This window comes from Pelecanus crispus, chromosome 17 (assembly GCF_030463565.1).
Source record: "Pelecanus crispus isolate bPelCri1 chromosome 17, bPelCri1.pri, whole genome shotgun sequence".
Lineage (NCBI taxonomy): Eukaryota > Metazoa > Chordata > Aves > Pelecaniformes > Pelecanidae > Pelecanus > Pelecanus crispus.
The window spans coordinates 2,735,123-2,749,523 of NC_134659.1; the positions used below are offsets into that span (position 1 = coordinate 2,735,123).

Sequence of the window (14,401 nt, forward strand, 5' to 3'; positions counted from 1 at the left end):
CCAGCCTTCCTCTGCAGGAGGCTCTTTAGGTGGGATTGCTTCTCGTACGCGCCCCTTACACGGCCACGGACTCTGCCTGCCATTACCATTGAGCTTAATGGTTTTACACGCTGCCGCCTCGCTCATATCTGATATTTGACTGGAGATTCTGGGCTCCACCACAGCACGGATAATAAGAACTGAAATTTATTCTTCTTGCTTTAATCTGCTCTTGCATTTCTTTTTTTTTTTTTAAATCCACAAAAAAAATTGGATAACTATAATCCGGGGGGAAAAAAAAAAAAAAATGGAAGAGCGTAACCAAAAGAAGGCCACAGGTTTGGTGTTGGGATCTGGCATTGGTCAAGATCCAGCCAGAAAGGTCGGGGGCCCTTCAACACCTCTGCATTTGAAACAGCTCAGATTTAATTTTAGGTGAGCGCTTAAATCCTGTTGAAGTTAAGGGACTTAAGGCAGATAATTAGAAAGCACATACGCCCGAATGGGACCCCTTGGCTTGGGACTTTTGGCCATAATATTCAAGAGATTTATAATGAGGGATGGCAATCGGGGGCATTCATTTTGTGAGCTTTCACTTGCAAAAAAGCATTTGAAATTGTCACTCAGTGCCTGTGTAGTTACTGTTTATAAATGGCTAACATAGGGAGGTTATCTTCAACTAAAACTTTGATATGATGATTAAAGGAGCCATAATAATATGATTGATAGACCGATAGATAGATTGATAGTTAGAGCAAAGGCATTATCCATCCTATGGATAGGATTCTATAATTTCCTCTAAGACACATTTCTAAGAGTAATTCATCAAAAGCTTTTCCAATAGCCTCACCAATCTCCTGCGAAATTCCACTTACCCAAACAGTTTGGCAACTGCCAAGCTAAAAGTCCATTTCTTGCTGGAATTTTTCCCCTCCCTTATTGAACTGCTCTGTCCCCAAATATCCTTCTCAAATGGCTGTCGTTCTTATACGGCTCATTTCCTACTGTGGGGCAGGAGATGCTGCCGCGGCAGATAACAATCTGAAAAATGAGCTGTTCAAAAGGAAATTGCAAAATAAGACCCAAATCCAAATATCAGTAGCATGCAGCTTCTTTGCTGAGATGGGGTATGGCGAGATTGAAAAGATGATACGCATATGCGTAGTGAAATGTCTATTTTGAAGATAACAGCTAGTAAGATGCCGGCAGCACATGTACTTTTTTGGTGTATCAGGTACCTTGCTGTGAGCTTCCCTCCCTCCAGCCCCCAGGGTATTAACCCTTTCTCAAGCAAGATACCCTCTTGAAATCCAGGCTTGTAAAGAGCTCCTACACGGCCGCTTACCCGGTCAAGATGTCTACGCTCAATCTAAAGGTAAGCAAAATCACGGGAACGCCTCACATTATTTGAAACCCATTTGAGTCAGGCCTTGCTGCCCCAAGCCAAGGCTCAAGCGCAGGCTGGCAGCGCCTCGGGCGCCGACACCAAAGCCAGCTCTCGTCCTGACGTACAACCCCTCTCCCTCCCGCGGCATCGCGTGCCACGGCCGGCGGGCTGCGATGCCCAGAAGCGTTTTACCTGCGGGACCAGAGCGTTCCGCACCTTCCCTTTCCCGCAGGGCTGGGGCAGCCGGGGCCTCGGAGGGAGCAGGAATCAGGGACGTTTCGGCAGCATTTTTGCTGGTCGTGCCGCTGCGGGGGTCCAGCAGAGCAGAAGCGCTCGCCAGCTCGGTGCCGGATGTGGTCTTGCTCTACCCCAATGGTGATGGCAGGAACAAGCCCACAAGAGGTTCCATGACGCTTCCCCTCTGTCAACTGGCTGATTTAAATATATTTGGGTGTTTCTCCACTGTCCTGCAGCCACTTGTGCTCTGGGGCTGGGGACACTGTGTCCCCCCGGGCAGTTGTCCCTCTTGCTCCGTCTTCCAGCAGCTTTGTGCTAAAATGCAGCTGAGCTTCGGCGGAGCAAAGCGGTCCCCGAGGGCAGAGAGCTCTGCCCAGCAGCAGCGGAGCTGGCTCAGCCCCGAGCAATTCAGCTGCCACCCAAAAAGTGCCCTGGGTGCTTCCAAGTAAAAGTCTTCTATAGGGGTAAAACATTTTAAATCGTAAGGGGCATGGGCCCAGAGCCTGGCACGGCTTGGTGTCTGCTGGGGGGCGACTGGGTCCCCACCTGCCCATTTCCTGGGAGAAATTTCCAGTCAGTAGTAACTCGCGGCATCCCTTAGTAACAGCGGGGTGCAAACGGCAGACTGGCAGACCCACCTTCGCCGGTTCGCAGCAGATTTGGGGAGCGCTGGGCCACTGCTCCATGGACCTGATTTCGCAGCCCGCACACTGAGGCACCATTTTGGGGCCGGAGGTGCCCTGCAGCAGCCCGGCCTCGCCTGAGCTTCCTCCCTGGCAGGAGATGGGCAGGGAGCGAGGGACCCCCCTTCTCGCGGGGACCCTGGCTCCTGGCGACGATGCCCGCTGGCGTTTAAACATCTCCGCGACCCCCACGCTCCCGTAGCAACCCTCTCCCGGGGAAAGAACATCCCAGCATCTCAGTGAATCCCCCCGGACTGTCTCACGGCAGAGCAGGCCGGCTCCTGGGGAGCCCTACGTACCCCCAGCTGCCAGGTGCCGTCGGGGTTCGCCCCAGGAGCTGCGCCGCGCGTTGGGGTCCCCCGCCAGGTCCCCGCCGTGGGTCTCTCGCTGCCCTCCTTTCCCCCCGTCCCCCGGGACCGCGCGTCCACCGGCTCATCCCGGGGGGATTGCAGTCCTGCTCTGCCCACAGCTTCTGTGCCACGGGTAAATATTTAACTGAAGCTTATTTGTGTTTATGTTTTTTTAAAAAAACTGAGTGTTTGCTATTGCAGGGTTTCACTCTTTCAAGTGCTCAGTGATGTATAAACAGATTAACAGGTGGAAGAAGTATTTGATAAACAGAAAAAAGGCTTTTCAGAGAATGCTACTTGGGTGCGATTTGAATCAGTCAGAGCTAATCGTGGAAGTGGCTAACTAAAGGAAATATAAAAAAAGCACACAGATAATATTTTTAGCCTGAAAGCAGGTTTCTCAAAATGAGCTGGCAAGAGGCACGTTTTCTACACAAGGTGCGTAACCTATTTCTAATGTATCTGAGGGCAAGTTTGTAAAGCTGGATGGGGTAAGACGCTGCCTGGAAGCACTACGGGACTATATATAGGCCATGTATTACTTATAAGACCTGGGATGTTCCAGTAGCTGGCAGTCACAATTCATTACATTTCTGCCAAACGCAAGCGCTTTTTCTACCGTTTTATTAACAGGAGGGATTCAAAGGCCCCCAGGTCTACGAATAATTCTGCACGTTTTGCTCCGTCACGCTGGGCTCTCTCCGCCGCAGCAGAAGGTGCCACACAGGCAGCACCGACAGCACCGGCGCAGGGACGGGCAGCAGCAAGCAGGGATGGGAGCAGCAGGCAGGGACGGGAGCAGCAGGCAGGGATGGGAGCAGCAGGCAGGGATGGGAGCAGCAGGCAGGACGGGCAGCGGCAGGCAGGGATGGGAGCAGCAGGCAGGGATGGGCAGCAGCAGGCAGGGATGGCAGCAGCAGGCAGGGACGGGCAGCGCCAGGCAGGGATGGGAGCAGCAGGCAGGGATGGGCAGCGGCAGGCAGGGATGGGAGCAGCAGGCAGGGATGGGCAGCGGCAGGCAGGGACGGGCAGCGGCAGGCAGGGATGGGAGCAGCAGGCAGGAATGGGAGCAGCAGGCAGGGACGGGCAGCGGCAGGCAGGGACAGGCAGCAGCAGGCAGGGATGGGCAGCGCCAGGCAGGGATGGGAGCAGCAGGCAGGGATGGGCAGCGGCAGGCAGGGATGGGCAGTGGCAGGCAGGGATGGGCAGCGGCAGGTAGGGACGGGCAGCGGCAGGCAGGGACAGGCAGCAGCAGGCAGGGACGGGAGCAGCAGGCAGGGACGGGCAGCAGCAGGTAGGGACGGGCAGCGGCAGGCAGGGATGGGAGCAGCAGGCAGGGACGGGCAGCAGCAGGCAGGGATGGGCAGCAGCAGGCAGGGACGGGCAGCAGCAGGCAGGGATGGGCAGCAGCAGGCAGGGATGGGCAGCAGCAGGCAGGGACGGGCAGCAGCAGGCAGGGACGGGCAGCGGCAGGCAGGGACAGGCAGCAGCAGTCAGGGACGGGCAGCAGCAGGCAGGGATGGGAGCAGCAGGCAGGGACGGGCAGCAGCAGGCAGGGACTGGCAGCACCGCTGCTGATGCCTGCCAAGTAGGGGGGCACCGTGAGTTGGAGACAGTGCCTGTGCAGGGTGTTTCAAACACGGAGAAATAGCTGGAAGTGCATACGAAGCAAAGCCTTTTCTCCCAATTTGCTGGACAAACACAGCCGGGCCATGCATTGGCTCCCAAAAGAAAGAGAAAAAACCTATTTTGTTAGATGTGAAATAAACTTTTGATTTGCCTTTAAGAGCTTCGGTTTTTAAATTGCTTTTAAAGTAACTAAATAAAAGTAGAAATAGATTTGCTTATCTTCAAAAATTTCTAAATGAAAGGTTTGGCCTCTTCATTTCTTTAATCCTCATATTTTAATGCTGATTATACCGTCACAAGTTTGCAGATTACTGTGACCCAGTTGGGGATCTTTTCCACTAAATAAACTGTTTCGCTTAAAGTGTTCGGCTTGTCTGTGCTACAGCTCACACTCACGTTTATCTCAGAAGCACAACCACCCTTCAGGCTGGATTTTCTTACAGGATTTTCAGGTTGTAAACCATGTCCGTAACATTCGACTTGCTGCTTTCAGCTGATCTGGCACTTGCTGCAATTGGTTTTGTTTTAGGAAGGTATTTTTTTAAAAAAATCCCTTCTATGAATATATGATTAGGATGAGAAGGGAGGCCAGTACATTAAACTGCATCTTAAAAGGGAAATAGCAATAACTTTGTATAAAAGCTACTCAGTACAAAATACTGCAGCCACCAACCTGGGCATGCGGAAATGCAGGGAATTTGCACTTGGCTTGGAAAAAAATGGCTCCATCTGCCATCAGCGTTGACTCTGCCGTGCCCCGGTGCTCACGCCAAAGAAACCTTTGTTGAGGTTTTTTAAGCTCAAGCTCCCTGCAAAGGCACGGAGAGGAGGAGCCCGGCAGCCGCTCCCAGGGATGGACGGACAAGGCACGGTACCAGGAGGCAGGAGCCGGCCCTTTCCCAGGCCATTCCCGGTCAGCCAGGGTTTCAGGTGGCCACGCTGGGCTCATGGCCCCGCCAGTACCAGTGCCACACAGGCGAGGACTTTAATTTCCCGGGGTGAGGACTTTAATTAGATAAAACGGACTAACTGAGATAAGTGGAAAATGAATGAGCACAGTGCTAATGGTAGAAACCCTGTTAATTACATGAACGGTGCTCACTGGGTAAAACACCTCCCCTTGCGGCACCCATGGCCAGTTATTACAGCGCCAGAAACACGGGAAAAACCCCCCAAGGCCAGCACAGCGTGGCCGCAGGCCTTCAGCCACGTGTCTGAGGGAGGGGGGCAGCAAGAAAATCCTCGCCTCCCCCTGCTCGCCTCCCCCTGCTCGCCTCCCCTCCGTATCTGAAGGCCTTATTTGTTCATTAGCAATTTTTATTTGCATTCACAGAGGCTTAATGAGACAGCCAGCCTGTGTTAAACAAAACTCAGCCGCTGGGGAAGAGCCCATTAGTGGCTGCAAGGCACCATGCAACTCTCTCCCGAGCAAAGCGCTTCCTGATCCTGCTTTGATGACACTGACCGCTATTTAAAAGGGAAAGTTGCAGATTCGTGACAGTTCATCACCGCTAATTAGTCTTTGCCTTTTAAAGTTTGTTCAGCAGCTGCCTGATGCTACAAACACATCCCTTTCCCGCACCCCCGCTTCGCAACCGTCGGGGTTTGGGGCACCCCATGGCCACGGGCAGGTCCCCGGGGTGGCTGTGGGGCAAAGGAAAGGGGGAGCGCTCCCCCGGAGCATTTGGGGGGGGTTCCAACAGGTCCGTGTGGTTTCCAGCAGATAACGGGCTGGTGCCGGGACGGAGACCTCGTTCTGCTTCTGCTGCGGGATCTTTGCTGCCCTCCAAAGTGGCCACACAACCCCCTGCCCAATGCCCGCCAGGTCCCCGCGCACCGTCCTGCTCTGCTGCTGCCAGCCCCTCGCCCACAAAACCAAACTTGACCCTGGGGCACTAGCTCTGCCTCGCCTGGGATGTGGCCAGTGATTCATTTCCACTGACAAAGCCCCGTATTGACACTGAAAGCGGTGTTATCGCGGGCGCTGGTACACCGGGGCGAGGGTGTACCTGTTGGTATAAGAACAACGCCGCGGCGCTGCCTACACCCGCAAAGCCTGGCCGAGGCCAGCACCGCCGCCGAGCCGCCGACATGAAGCGCTTCCTCCTCCTCGCCATGCTCTGCTTCTCCCTGGCCAGCAGCTTGAAGAGGTAAGCGGGTGCCCAGGGTGCCCCCCAGCTCCCTGGGCTCTCGGAGGGGCTTCGCTCCCAGGGTCCTGCCAGCTCCGAGCGTGGCGGTGATGAACGGTCAGAGCTGAGCTCCCCCGGCACAGGCACCCTGCGGCTGCACGGGAGCGCGGGGACCACGCAGGGACCGCGCAGGGACCGCGCAGGGACCGCGCAGGGACCACGCAGGGACCGCGCAGGGACCACGCGGGGCTTTGCTGGTTTGCTCACAGCTCCGTGGCCATCTCCACCCCTCTGGGCAGACCCCGCCAGCGGCAGTGGGCTGCGGCGAGGTCTGCAGGGTGAGCTGCCGGCTGCAGCCGCGGGCTGTGCAAACAGACGGGGCAGAAAACGCCGGCACAAAGTCCCCTCTCCCAGCCTGAGGGTCCTTTTCCATCAGTCATGTTGAGCTCCTGCCCAAGCCATCGCTGCGAGCAGGCATGTGCGGGGGTGTGCGGGCTCTCCGGCCAGCTTTGCCCTTGATTTGCTGCTTCCTAAAACAGATCAAGTGCCCCGTTTCGCTCTGCCTCGGCTAGAAAGCGTTGCACCGGGGGATGCGGGGAAGCAGGCTCTGGACCTGCATCCTGGTGGCGCTGGGATCCTCAGGGCGGACGTGGGTGCTGCACGGCATCGGCAGCATCCGTGGCCCCGGGCGAGTGAGCAGGGCCCTTGCTTCCCCAGGGTGGCCCTGACTCGGCACCGCTCCCTGCGGAAGCTGCTGCGGGACCGCGGGCAGCTCTCCCACTTCTGGAAAGCTCACAAGCTTGACATGGTCCAGTACAGCGAGGACTGCACTGCCTTTGCGGAGGCCAACGAGCCTCTCATCAACTACCTGGATGTAAGTGTGGCGGCACCGAGGGCTGGGGGGTACTGAGTCCCAGCAGCATTCCTCAGACACCCCAAAAGCACATTCATTTGCGTGAGCGCTCCCCAATGCCCAAACGCTTCCCATAAAGCCCATGCCTGGAGCACGCCTGCAGCCAGTGTCCCAGCGTGCCAGGGCTCGCTGCCTGCCTGCTCCTGCCTGGTCCTTTGTTCCCGGGAATGTGACGATGAGAGGGGACAAGGGACCGCATTCATGGCAGGCGCTGCCAGCCCTCTCCCTGCCTGCCACGCTCCCCGAGCCCACAGCGCTCTCAGGCACAGGGTGGGGAGACAGATTTCCTCCAAAACTAACGTGTATCACACGCACCAGAGAAGACCCCACCGCAAAGGACCCAGAGCCGGAGGTGGAGGCTGTTCCCCAGGCTCTTCCCATTCCCCAGCAGCGTGAGGGTCCTGTCCCCAGAGTCCCGCCGCTGTCCGCATCCCACCGATGAGGGTCCCGCCGGGGCCCAGCCTTCCCGCTGAATCCAGCAGGAAGAGGATGGCGCCCACACCCACCATCCTGCATTTTGTTCTTGCCTTGCCTTGTTGTCCCTTAAATATTTGGCTCCTTTATTTCGCCTGGCATGATGTGGCCATGACAGATCAAACATTGCATCCCTAGAAACATTCCAGGTCAGGTTGGATGGGGCTCTGAGCAACCTGATGTGGTTAAAGCTGTCCCTGCTCGCTGCAGGGGGTTGGGCTGGATGAGCTCTAAAGATCCCTTCCAACCCAAAGCGTTCTGTGATTCTGTGATTGCCCCCGTGCCAGCCATCCCCTGCATCGACCCCCACCAGTTCTCTGCAGACACACCAGCACAGCCTCCCCTTTGCCAGGATTTCTTGGTGCGCTGACAGCTAACGGCTATGCTCTTTGCTAGATGGAGTATTTCGGGCAGATCTCCATCGGGACCCCCCCCCAGAACTTCACTGTGATATTCGACACGGGCTCCTCCAACCTCTGGGTGCCGTCCGTCTACTGCGTCAGCAAAGCCTGCGGTGAGTAGGGGCTCCCCGGCCAGCCGTGCCCCCCGCGGCTGGCTGCGGCGGGACCCCGGGCGACACCCCCGGGGTGGCCCCAGGGAGGCTGTGGGGTCACCAGCACACACAGCCCAGGGACCCTGGGGGGACTCCCCCCCAGCTGAGCCCTCCGAGGCACCCGCAGATAACAGAACCCGGGGGGGGAGCCTCATCGGGTTTGTTTGCTCGGGCGCTGGCGGCGATCACCCCACCAGCGCGCAGCACCATCAGCCCGCGGGAGATATCGGACGTGCTCTTTAGGCCATTCTCATGGGAAAGCCTTTAAACAAACAAGCAAAGATGATAGCACATAATACAGCTTGTCAGGAAGGAGCTGGGTGGCAGGAACAAGGCGGGCACAGAGACCACGGCATGGCTCCGGGCTGGCTGCCCAGGGGCTCGGCGGGTGACAAACACTGGGTTTGTTCGGGCTGCCAGCGATAAGCTGGCCCCGGCGAGTCCAGCCCTGCTGCCCCAGGACCCAGAGCATCCCAGGCAGCCCCAGGGCTCATCAGGTGCTTCCAGCAGAGCCCAAGGGGGGCTGGGGAAAACAGCTGGATACAGCAATGCCCGTGGGGCTGCTCCTGTCTGTAAAACAGGAACAGCAGTGCTGATCTGCAGCTCTCATAAAAATGTTGCACGAGCTAATCCCACTCCCCTTAACAAACCTCACACCTTTCAGGCAGATCGGAAGGGGGGAAGTTTTATCCCTCCTCAGAACATCAGCATGCCCTGCTGTCTCGTGAGCGGCTCTTTCCTCCGCAGCGTGCCTGTGACGCAGGCATTTTGGCGATGCCACGTTGCCCCATCGGTTTGCCCCGAGGCTGGTTGCTGCCACCAGCCACGGCGGTGGCTCCTGGCATCCATGGCCGTGCAGATAAATAGCATTTCTGGTGATAGCTCCCATCTCCTTCCCCAGCTCAGCACGCCAAGTTTCAGCCCTCACAGTCCAGCACGTACCAGCCCATAGGGACCCCCTTCTCCATCCAGTATGGGACCGGCAGTTTGACGGGGGTCATCGGATCTGACCAAGTAGTCGTGAGTCATCTTTGGTTTCTCCTGCTCTGGACAATGTGCCTGGAACTTGCCTACAGACTCAGCGTCACCATTGAGCCTCCTCCTCCCCGCAGGTTGAGGGCCTCACCGTGAGCAACCAGCAGTTTGCAGAGAGCGTCAGTGAGCCGGGAAAAACCTTCCTGGACGCCGAGTTTGATGGGATCCTGGGGCTGGCTTACCCCTCGCTGGCCGTGGATGGGGTCACCCCCGTCTTCGACAACATGATGGCACAAAATCTGGTGGAGCTGCCCATGTTCTCCGTCTACATGAGCACGTACGGACACGGCTTTGCTCCGGGCTGTTGCTTAGACTCGGGCATTGCTTTTAGCAGGGGCTGCTAAAATAAGGATGTTTTACTGAGATTGTAGAGGGGGGTTTTGGCACCACAGACCTGAGGCCTTACAGGAATAAAGTGAATGACCCTAAGCATTTGTGGGAAGAGAGTGGGTACAAATCCACCCATTTAAAAGATGTAAAAGAGAGAAAAATCCCTCACGTCTCCTTCTCCTCCCACCAGGAACCCCGAATCCTCCCTGGGAGGAGAGCTGCTCTTTGGTGGCTTTGACCCCTCTCGCTTCACAGGGACCCTGAACTGGGTGCCAGTCACCCAGCAAGGATACTGGCAGATCCAGGTGGACAAGTGAGTGGTGCTGGGCAGGGAGGGAAGGGTTGGGCTGGGGCGGGGGAGCAGGACAAGCCCCTCCTGGTCCTTCTCTCTTTCCTCCTCCTCCAGCATCCAGGTGGGTGGGACAGTGGCTTTCTGCGCGAACGGCTGCCAGGCCATCGTGGACACCGGGACGTCACTCATCACAGGTCCCACCAAGGATATAAAAGAATTGCAAAGCTATATTGGTGCCACGCCTGTGGACGGAGAGGTAAGAGGGAGGGTGGGGAGAGGAGGGGGCCAAGCCCCAGGACCCCCACCCTGCTGGGAGGGACCTCCCATGGAGCAGCAGCACTGAGCCGCCCGGCTGTTTTGCAGTACGCCATGGTGTGCAGCAACCTCAGCGTGATGCCCGACGTGACCTTCACCATCAACGGGCTCCCCTACACGCTCAGCGCCCAGGCCTACACCCTCATGGTACGGCTGCGGCTCCGCCGGCACCACTGCCCCCAGTTCCCATCTGCTGGGTTGGAAAAGTGGCTCTGGAGACAAAGGTGGCTCCGAGCCACCCCGGGAGCTGAGCCACGTGTCCCGGCAGGTGACGAGCCCCACTGCTTCGTGCATGGGACCCGCAGTCACCATTCCCGCATGTTTCCGTGTGCACGAGGCTCTCGGGTGCGTCCCCAGCTTTGCATTTCTCCTTCCCCAGGAGAACAGCGATGGCATGACCTTCTGCACCAGCGGCTTCCAGGGGTTGGACATCGCCCCTCCTGCTGGACCCCTCTGGATTTTGGGCGACGTTTTCATCCGTCAGTTTTACTCCGTCTTTGACCGTGGCAATAACAGGGTGGGGTTGGCGCCCGCCGTCCCTTAGGGCTGCGGCATGGCGTGGGGCAGGAGGGGAACGGAGCCACTGGGCTGCTGCCCTCGGGTAGGGCAGGGGATTTCACCGCTGCATCAGCACCCTCGGAGGTGATGAAGACACCCGGGGACTGCGGCTGACGAGCCCAGCAAAAGTTTGGTCCGTGCCAGGAAGCCATTTCATAATGAAGATAAAAATGTCTTGAGCAGCTCTGTGGTCTGCTTCGCAGATTCTCTTTTTTCTAAAACGGGTCAATAAAAGCTTTAATAAAATAAAAACCTGCCGTGTTCGTGTTGTGATTAGCAGAGCAGCAACCCCGCAGATCTCAGCTAGGATGCACTGGGATGTTAAATCCTCCTTCCATGGCCCCTGCCCTCCTCCCCGGCGAGCTGAAAGCCTCGGTGCACCCCGGCACTGCCAGGGCTGCATGCTCCGTGTTACCGGAGTCTCCCTGCTCTGGAGGGGGCCTTGGCGGTGCCGGAGATGCTGCTGCCCCTGGGCAGCATTGGATCTGAAGGGTTGGCCCCTGTGGTCCTTAGCCGGGACTTCCACTCTGGCAGAAGAGGACACTTTGCAGAAAGCCCCGGGAGGCGGCTCCGGGCATCCCTGAGCTCCCCACCGAGCCCGAGGCGACGGCTGCGGGCAGGGGCTGGGCAGTTCACTGGAAAAGGTGTGGCTCCAGCAGCCTGAGCTGGTGCTGATGAACAAGAAGGTGCGATGAAACTGGAGAGACCCTGGGGCTCTTTCTGTGCCACAAAACTCCCAGAACAAACGGTGATTTCCAGTGAATTTTGCTTTGATTCCCGGGGCACTTGCAAAGACAACGTGGTTGGTGGGGGCACGAAGCGAGAAAGGGCAAACCGGCTGCCAAGCTCTGTAGCCAGCGGCCACGGGCTGAGCTGGGCTGGCTGGGAGGTCGGCGGGGGCTGGGGGGCTGCGGGGGGCTGTGGGGGGCTGTGGGGGGCTGCTGGCCGTGGGCGTCCCTGTGAATCACTGCAGCGTACGTGACTTGCTGACAATGCAAGGGGTGCAGGAGAAAGCGTGAGCAATCGTGGCTCATGAATGATGCATCCCGAGACACGCATGGAAGGCAGCAAGAAAGGGAAGCGCGGAGAAGGGTTATTTTTATCTGTGCCTTTGCTCAGCTTTCCTGGCTGACACTGAAGCAAGGCCCTGCAGCGGGCTGGTGTCGAGGCCGAGGTGCCGGGGTCCCCGCGGCCGGGGCCAGGCTCTGGGCTGCTGCATCTTTCCCAGATTGGAGCAGACTTCAGGGTTGGGTCTGAGAGCGCTGGAAAATTGAGATCTGTCTGTAAACTTTGCGGCTTAGCCTTTTCATTTGCAATAAAAGAAAATATCTGCCTTAGAAACATTGATTGTACCACTGACCAACATATGGTTTCTGTAGGCAGTTCCTGTATTGACTTCACCCCAGCTATGCTTTCCCTAGGCACGGTGCAGATAAGGTACCAGGGCAGCTGGACAAAGGTCTCCTCTCCCTCCTCCAACTTAACTCTTAGCACACCAAGGTGCTGCTGGGCACCAGCCCGCCACCGCAGCCGTAGGCGTTGGGGGAGCATCCAGCTTCCCCAGCACGACAAGGGACCAGCTGGTGTCCCCGAACACTGGCCGGCAGTGAGAGGTGGCCCAGCCTGGACTCGAGCAGGACTGCTCCGGTGCCATGTGCTCTTGGGATCCCAGAGCATCCCACATCCTCTCGGCAGGTCCAGGGGGTCCTCTCCAGCCCTCCCTCCTGCGCACGGGGGACGCTCAGGGGACGTTGCTTCAGCAAATACTGAGTATCCCAATAGTGAGCAACCAGGCTTCCGCTGTCCCCTGCGGAGCAGAGGTGGCCAAAGAGCCGTAGGGAAGAGTTTAGTCACTTGGACGCCTTTTGCTTTCTTCCCCTTCCCTCACTCTCACTGCCCTGCGAGCCTTGCTGCAGGGAACAGCCCGTCCTCTCCTTGTCCACACGAGCCTTTCCCCTAGACGTGGCAGTCCTCAGTCCGTGTTTCATCATCTCCTAGCTGCAAGATCTTCCTCATAGTCACAGGGCACAAAAACCACGCTTTTTTCCTCAGAGTTGCTGACTTGGTGAAGCAATCAGGACAGGACTGTAGCTGTGGTTGCAGGAGCTGCTGAGCGACGTCTTGGCCATCACCTCCTCTACACCACTGCTCCCACTGCCGTCATCTGGGGTGAAGCTCACACCAGGAGCGGTTAGGAGAGCAGGAGCTTTGGGAAAATCCCTTTTCTGGTGAAATCAAACAAAAGCCAGAGCCAGCGCTGAGCCTGGGCTGGGCGTTGTGCTGGGTACAGCCCCTGCTGCCCGAAAGCAGAAGTGGCTGTGGGCATCGGCTGTAGCAACACAACCACAAAGTCCATCTCCACCAGAATGGAGAGGCATCGATCATCTGACCGGGTGAGCAATGTCCATCCCACCGGGCTTGGAGGGACATGTGGAGAGGAACGAGGGCAGAAGTAGTTGCGGGGGAGGTTGGACAACAAAGTCTCACTGCAAGGGCAAAGGTGAAGCAGCACGATGAAAATAGGCTGAAAACAGGGATTAGGAGGGACCTGCTCCGGGGAAACATCAGCCTTTTACCCACCGCTGGTGAGAACTGGCTCAGGTGCTTCTCCTCCCTCATCCCAGCTCCTCCCTGCGCTTGCCCCGTGGGGGGAAAAACAGATTTTTCTGGCCAGACAGGTCCCAAATTAAACCTGGGAAGGAGGAGGAGGAGGGTTTGTCCTGCTGAGTGCAGTGATCTTCCCTGAGATCCCATAAGGGATGTCTACAGGAAAAAAAATCTGCAAAAATGAGGGCAGCCAGTGGAAAAGCAAAAGCTGATGGCCTCAGAAGGACCCCACATCCCCAGGCGCGGGGGCCCTCCGAGGCCACCGGCGGTTGTTGTTCAGGGAGAGGGAGCCAGGAGGGTTCATAGATGGGGGGACACCCCGCGCCCGGTGCAAACCCCAAATCCTATTGAATGCTTGGCAAAGGCGCAGGACCTGCCCTTGCACACTGGGGAGCACAGCTCTGCCTTCGCAGCCGCGGCCAAGCGGGTTTTCCCATGCCAAAGAGCTGTGGCCCCCAGCCTGATGCTCGGAGAGATGGCCAGAGGCTTCCTCAGTTGCTCCACGGTGGCAGCTGAGATCCCCAAAATCCCACTTGCCATTTGAACACATCCTCCTCCAGGAGATGCCACCAGCTGTGGTTACTGGGGCTCCCATCCTGACATGGTCCCCTCCTTTTGGGGTGCCTGTGGGATGCTGGTGTTGGCCGTGGGTGCTGGGTGGGAGCCCCCGAGGACTGGGGGTTGCGGGGATGCGGCACGGCGTACCAGGGGGCTGCAAACGCTCCTGCTCCCCACCCTGCCCCTCTCCTCCTGCCTGCAAAAGGAGACGAAGCCACACAGAGCCCACAGCCCCCTCAAAGGGACCCCTGCCCATCTGCTCCCCCCTCTCTGCCCAGCTGAGCCCCCAGCCCCACCTCGCCTGCCACCGCCCCCCCGCTGTCCCCGGCTCCCGAAGCCGCTTATCCCGCCCCACGCTATCGGAGCTGCCTG

General features: G+C 57.8%; 1 protein-coding gene across 1 annotated transcript; it reads left to right on the plus strand.

The window, feature by feature from the left end:
• Positions 1-6,356: 6,356 nt before the first annotated feature.
• On the plus strand, positions 6,357-10,850 carry CTSE (cathepsin E). Its single transcript, XM_075722206.1, has 9 exons — positions 6,357-6,415; positions 7,112-7,268; positions 8,178-8,295; positions 9,236-9,354; positions 9,447-9,646; positions 9,890-10,012; positions 10,106-10,247; positions 10,355-10,453; positions 10,686-10,850. Exons 1-9 carry the CDS (start codon positions 6,357-6,359, stop codon positions 10,848-10,850), a joined length of 1,182 nt encoding a protein of 393 aa, XP_075578321.1.
• The last annotated feature ends 3,551 nt before the right edge of the window (positions 10,851-14,401 follow it).

Coding starts and splice junctions, on each gene's coding strand:
- CTSE (XM_075722206.1), top strand. CDS start 6,357: ATGAAGCGCTTCCTCCTCCTCGCCATGCTCTGCTTCTCCCTGGCCAGC. Junction 8,296..9,235: donor CTGCGTCAGCAAAGCCTGCG/GTGAGTAGGGGC, acceptor CTCCTTCCCCAG/CTCAGCACGCCAAGTTTCAG. Junction 10,248..10,354: donor CCACGCCTGTGGACGGAGAG/GTAAGAGGGAGG, acceptor GCTGTTTTGCAG/TACGCCATGGTGTGCAGCAA.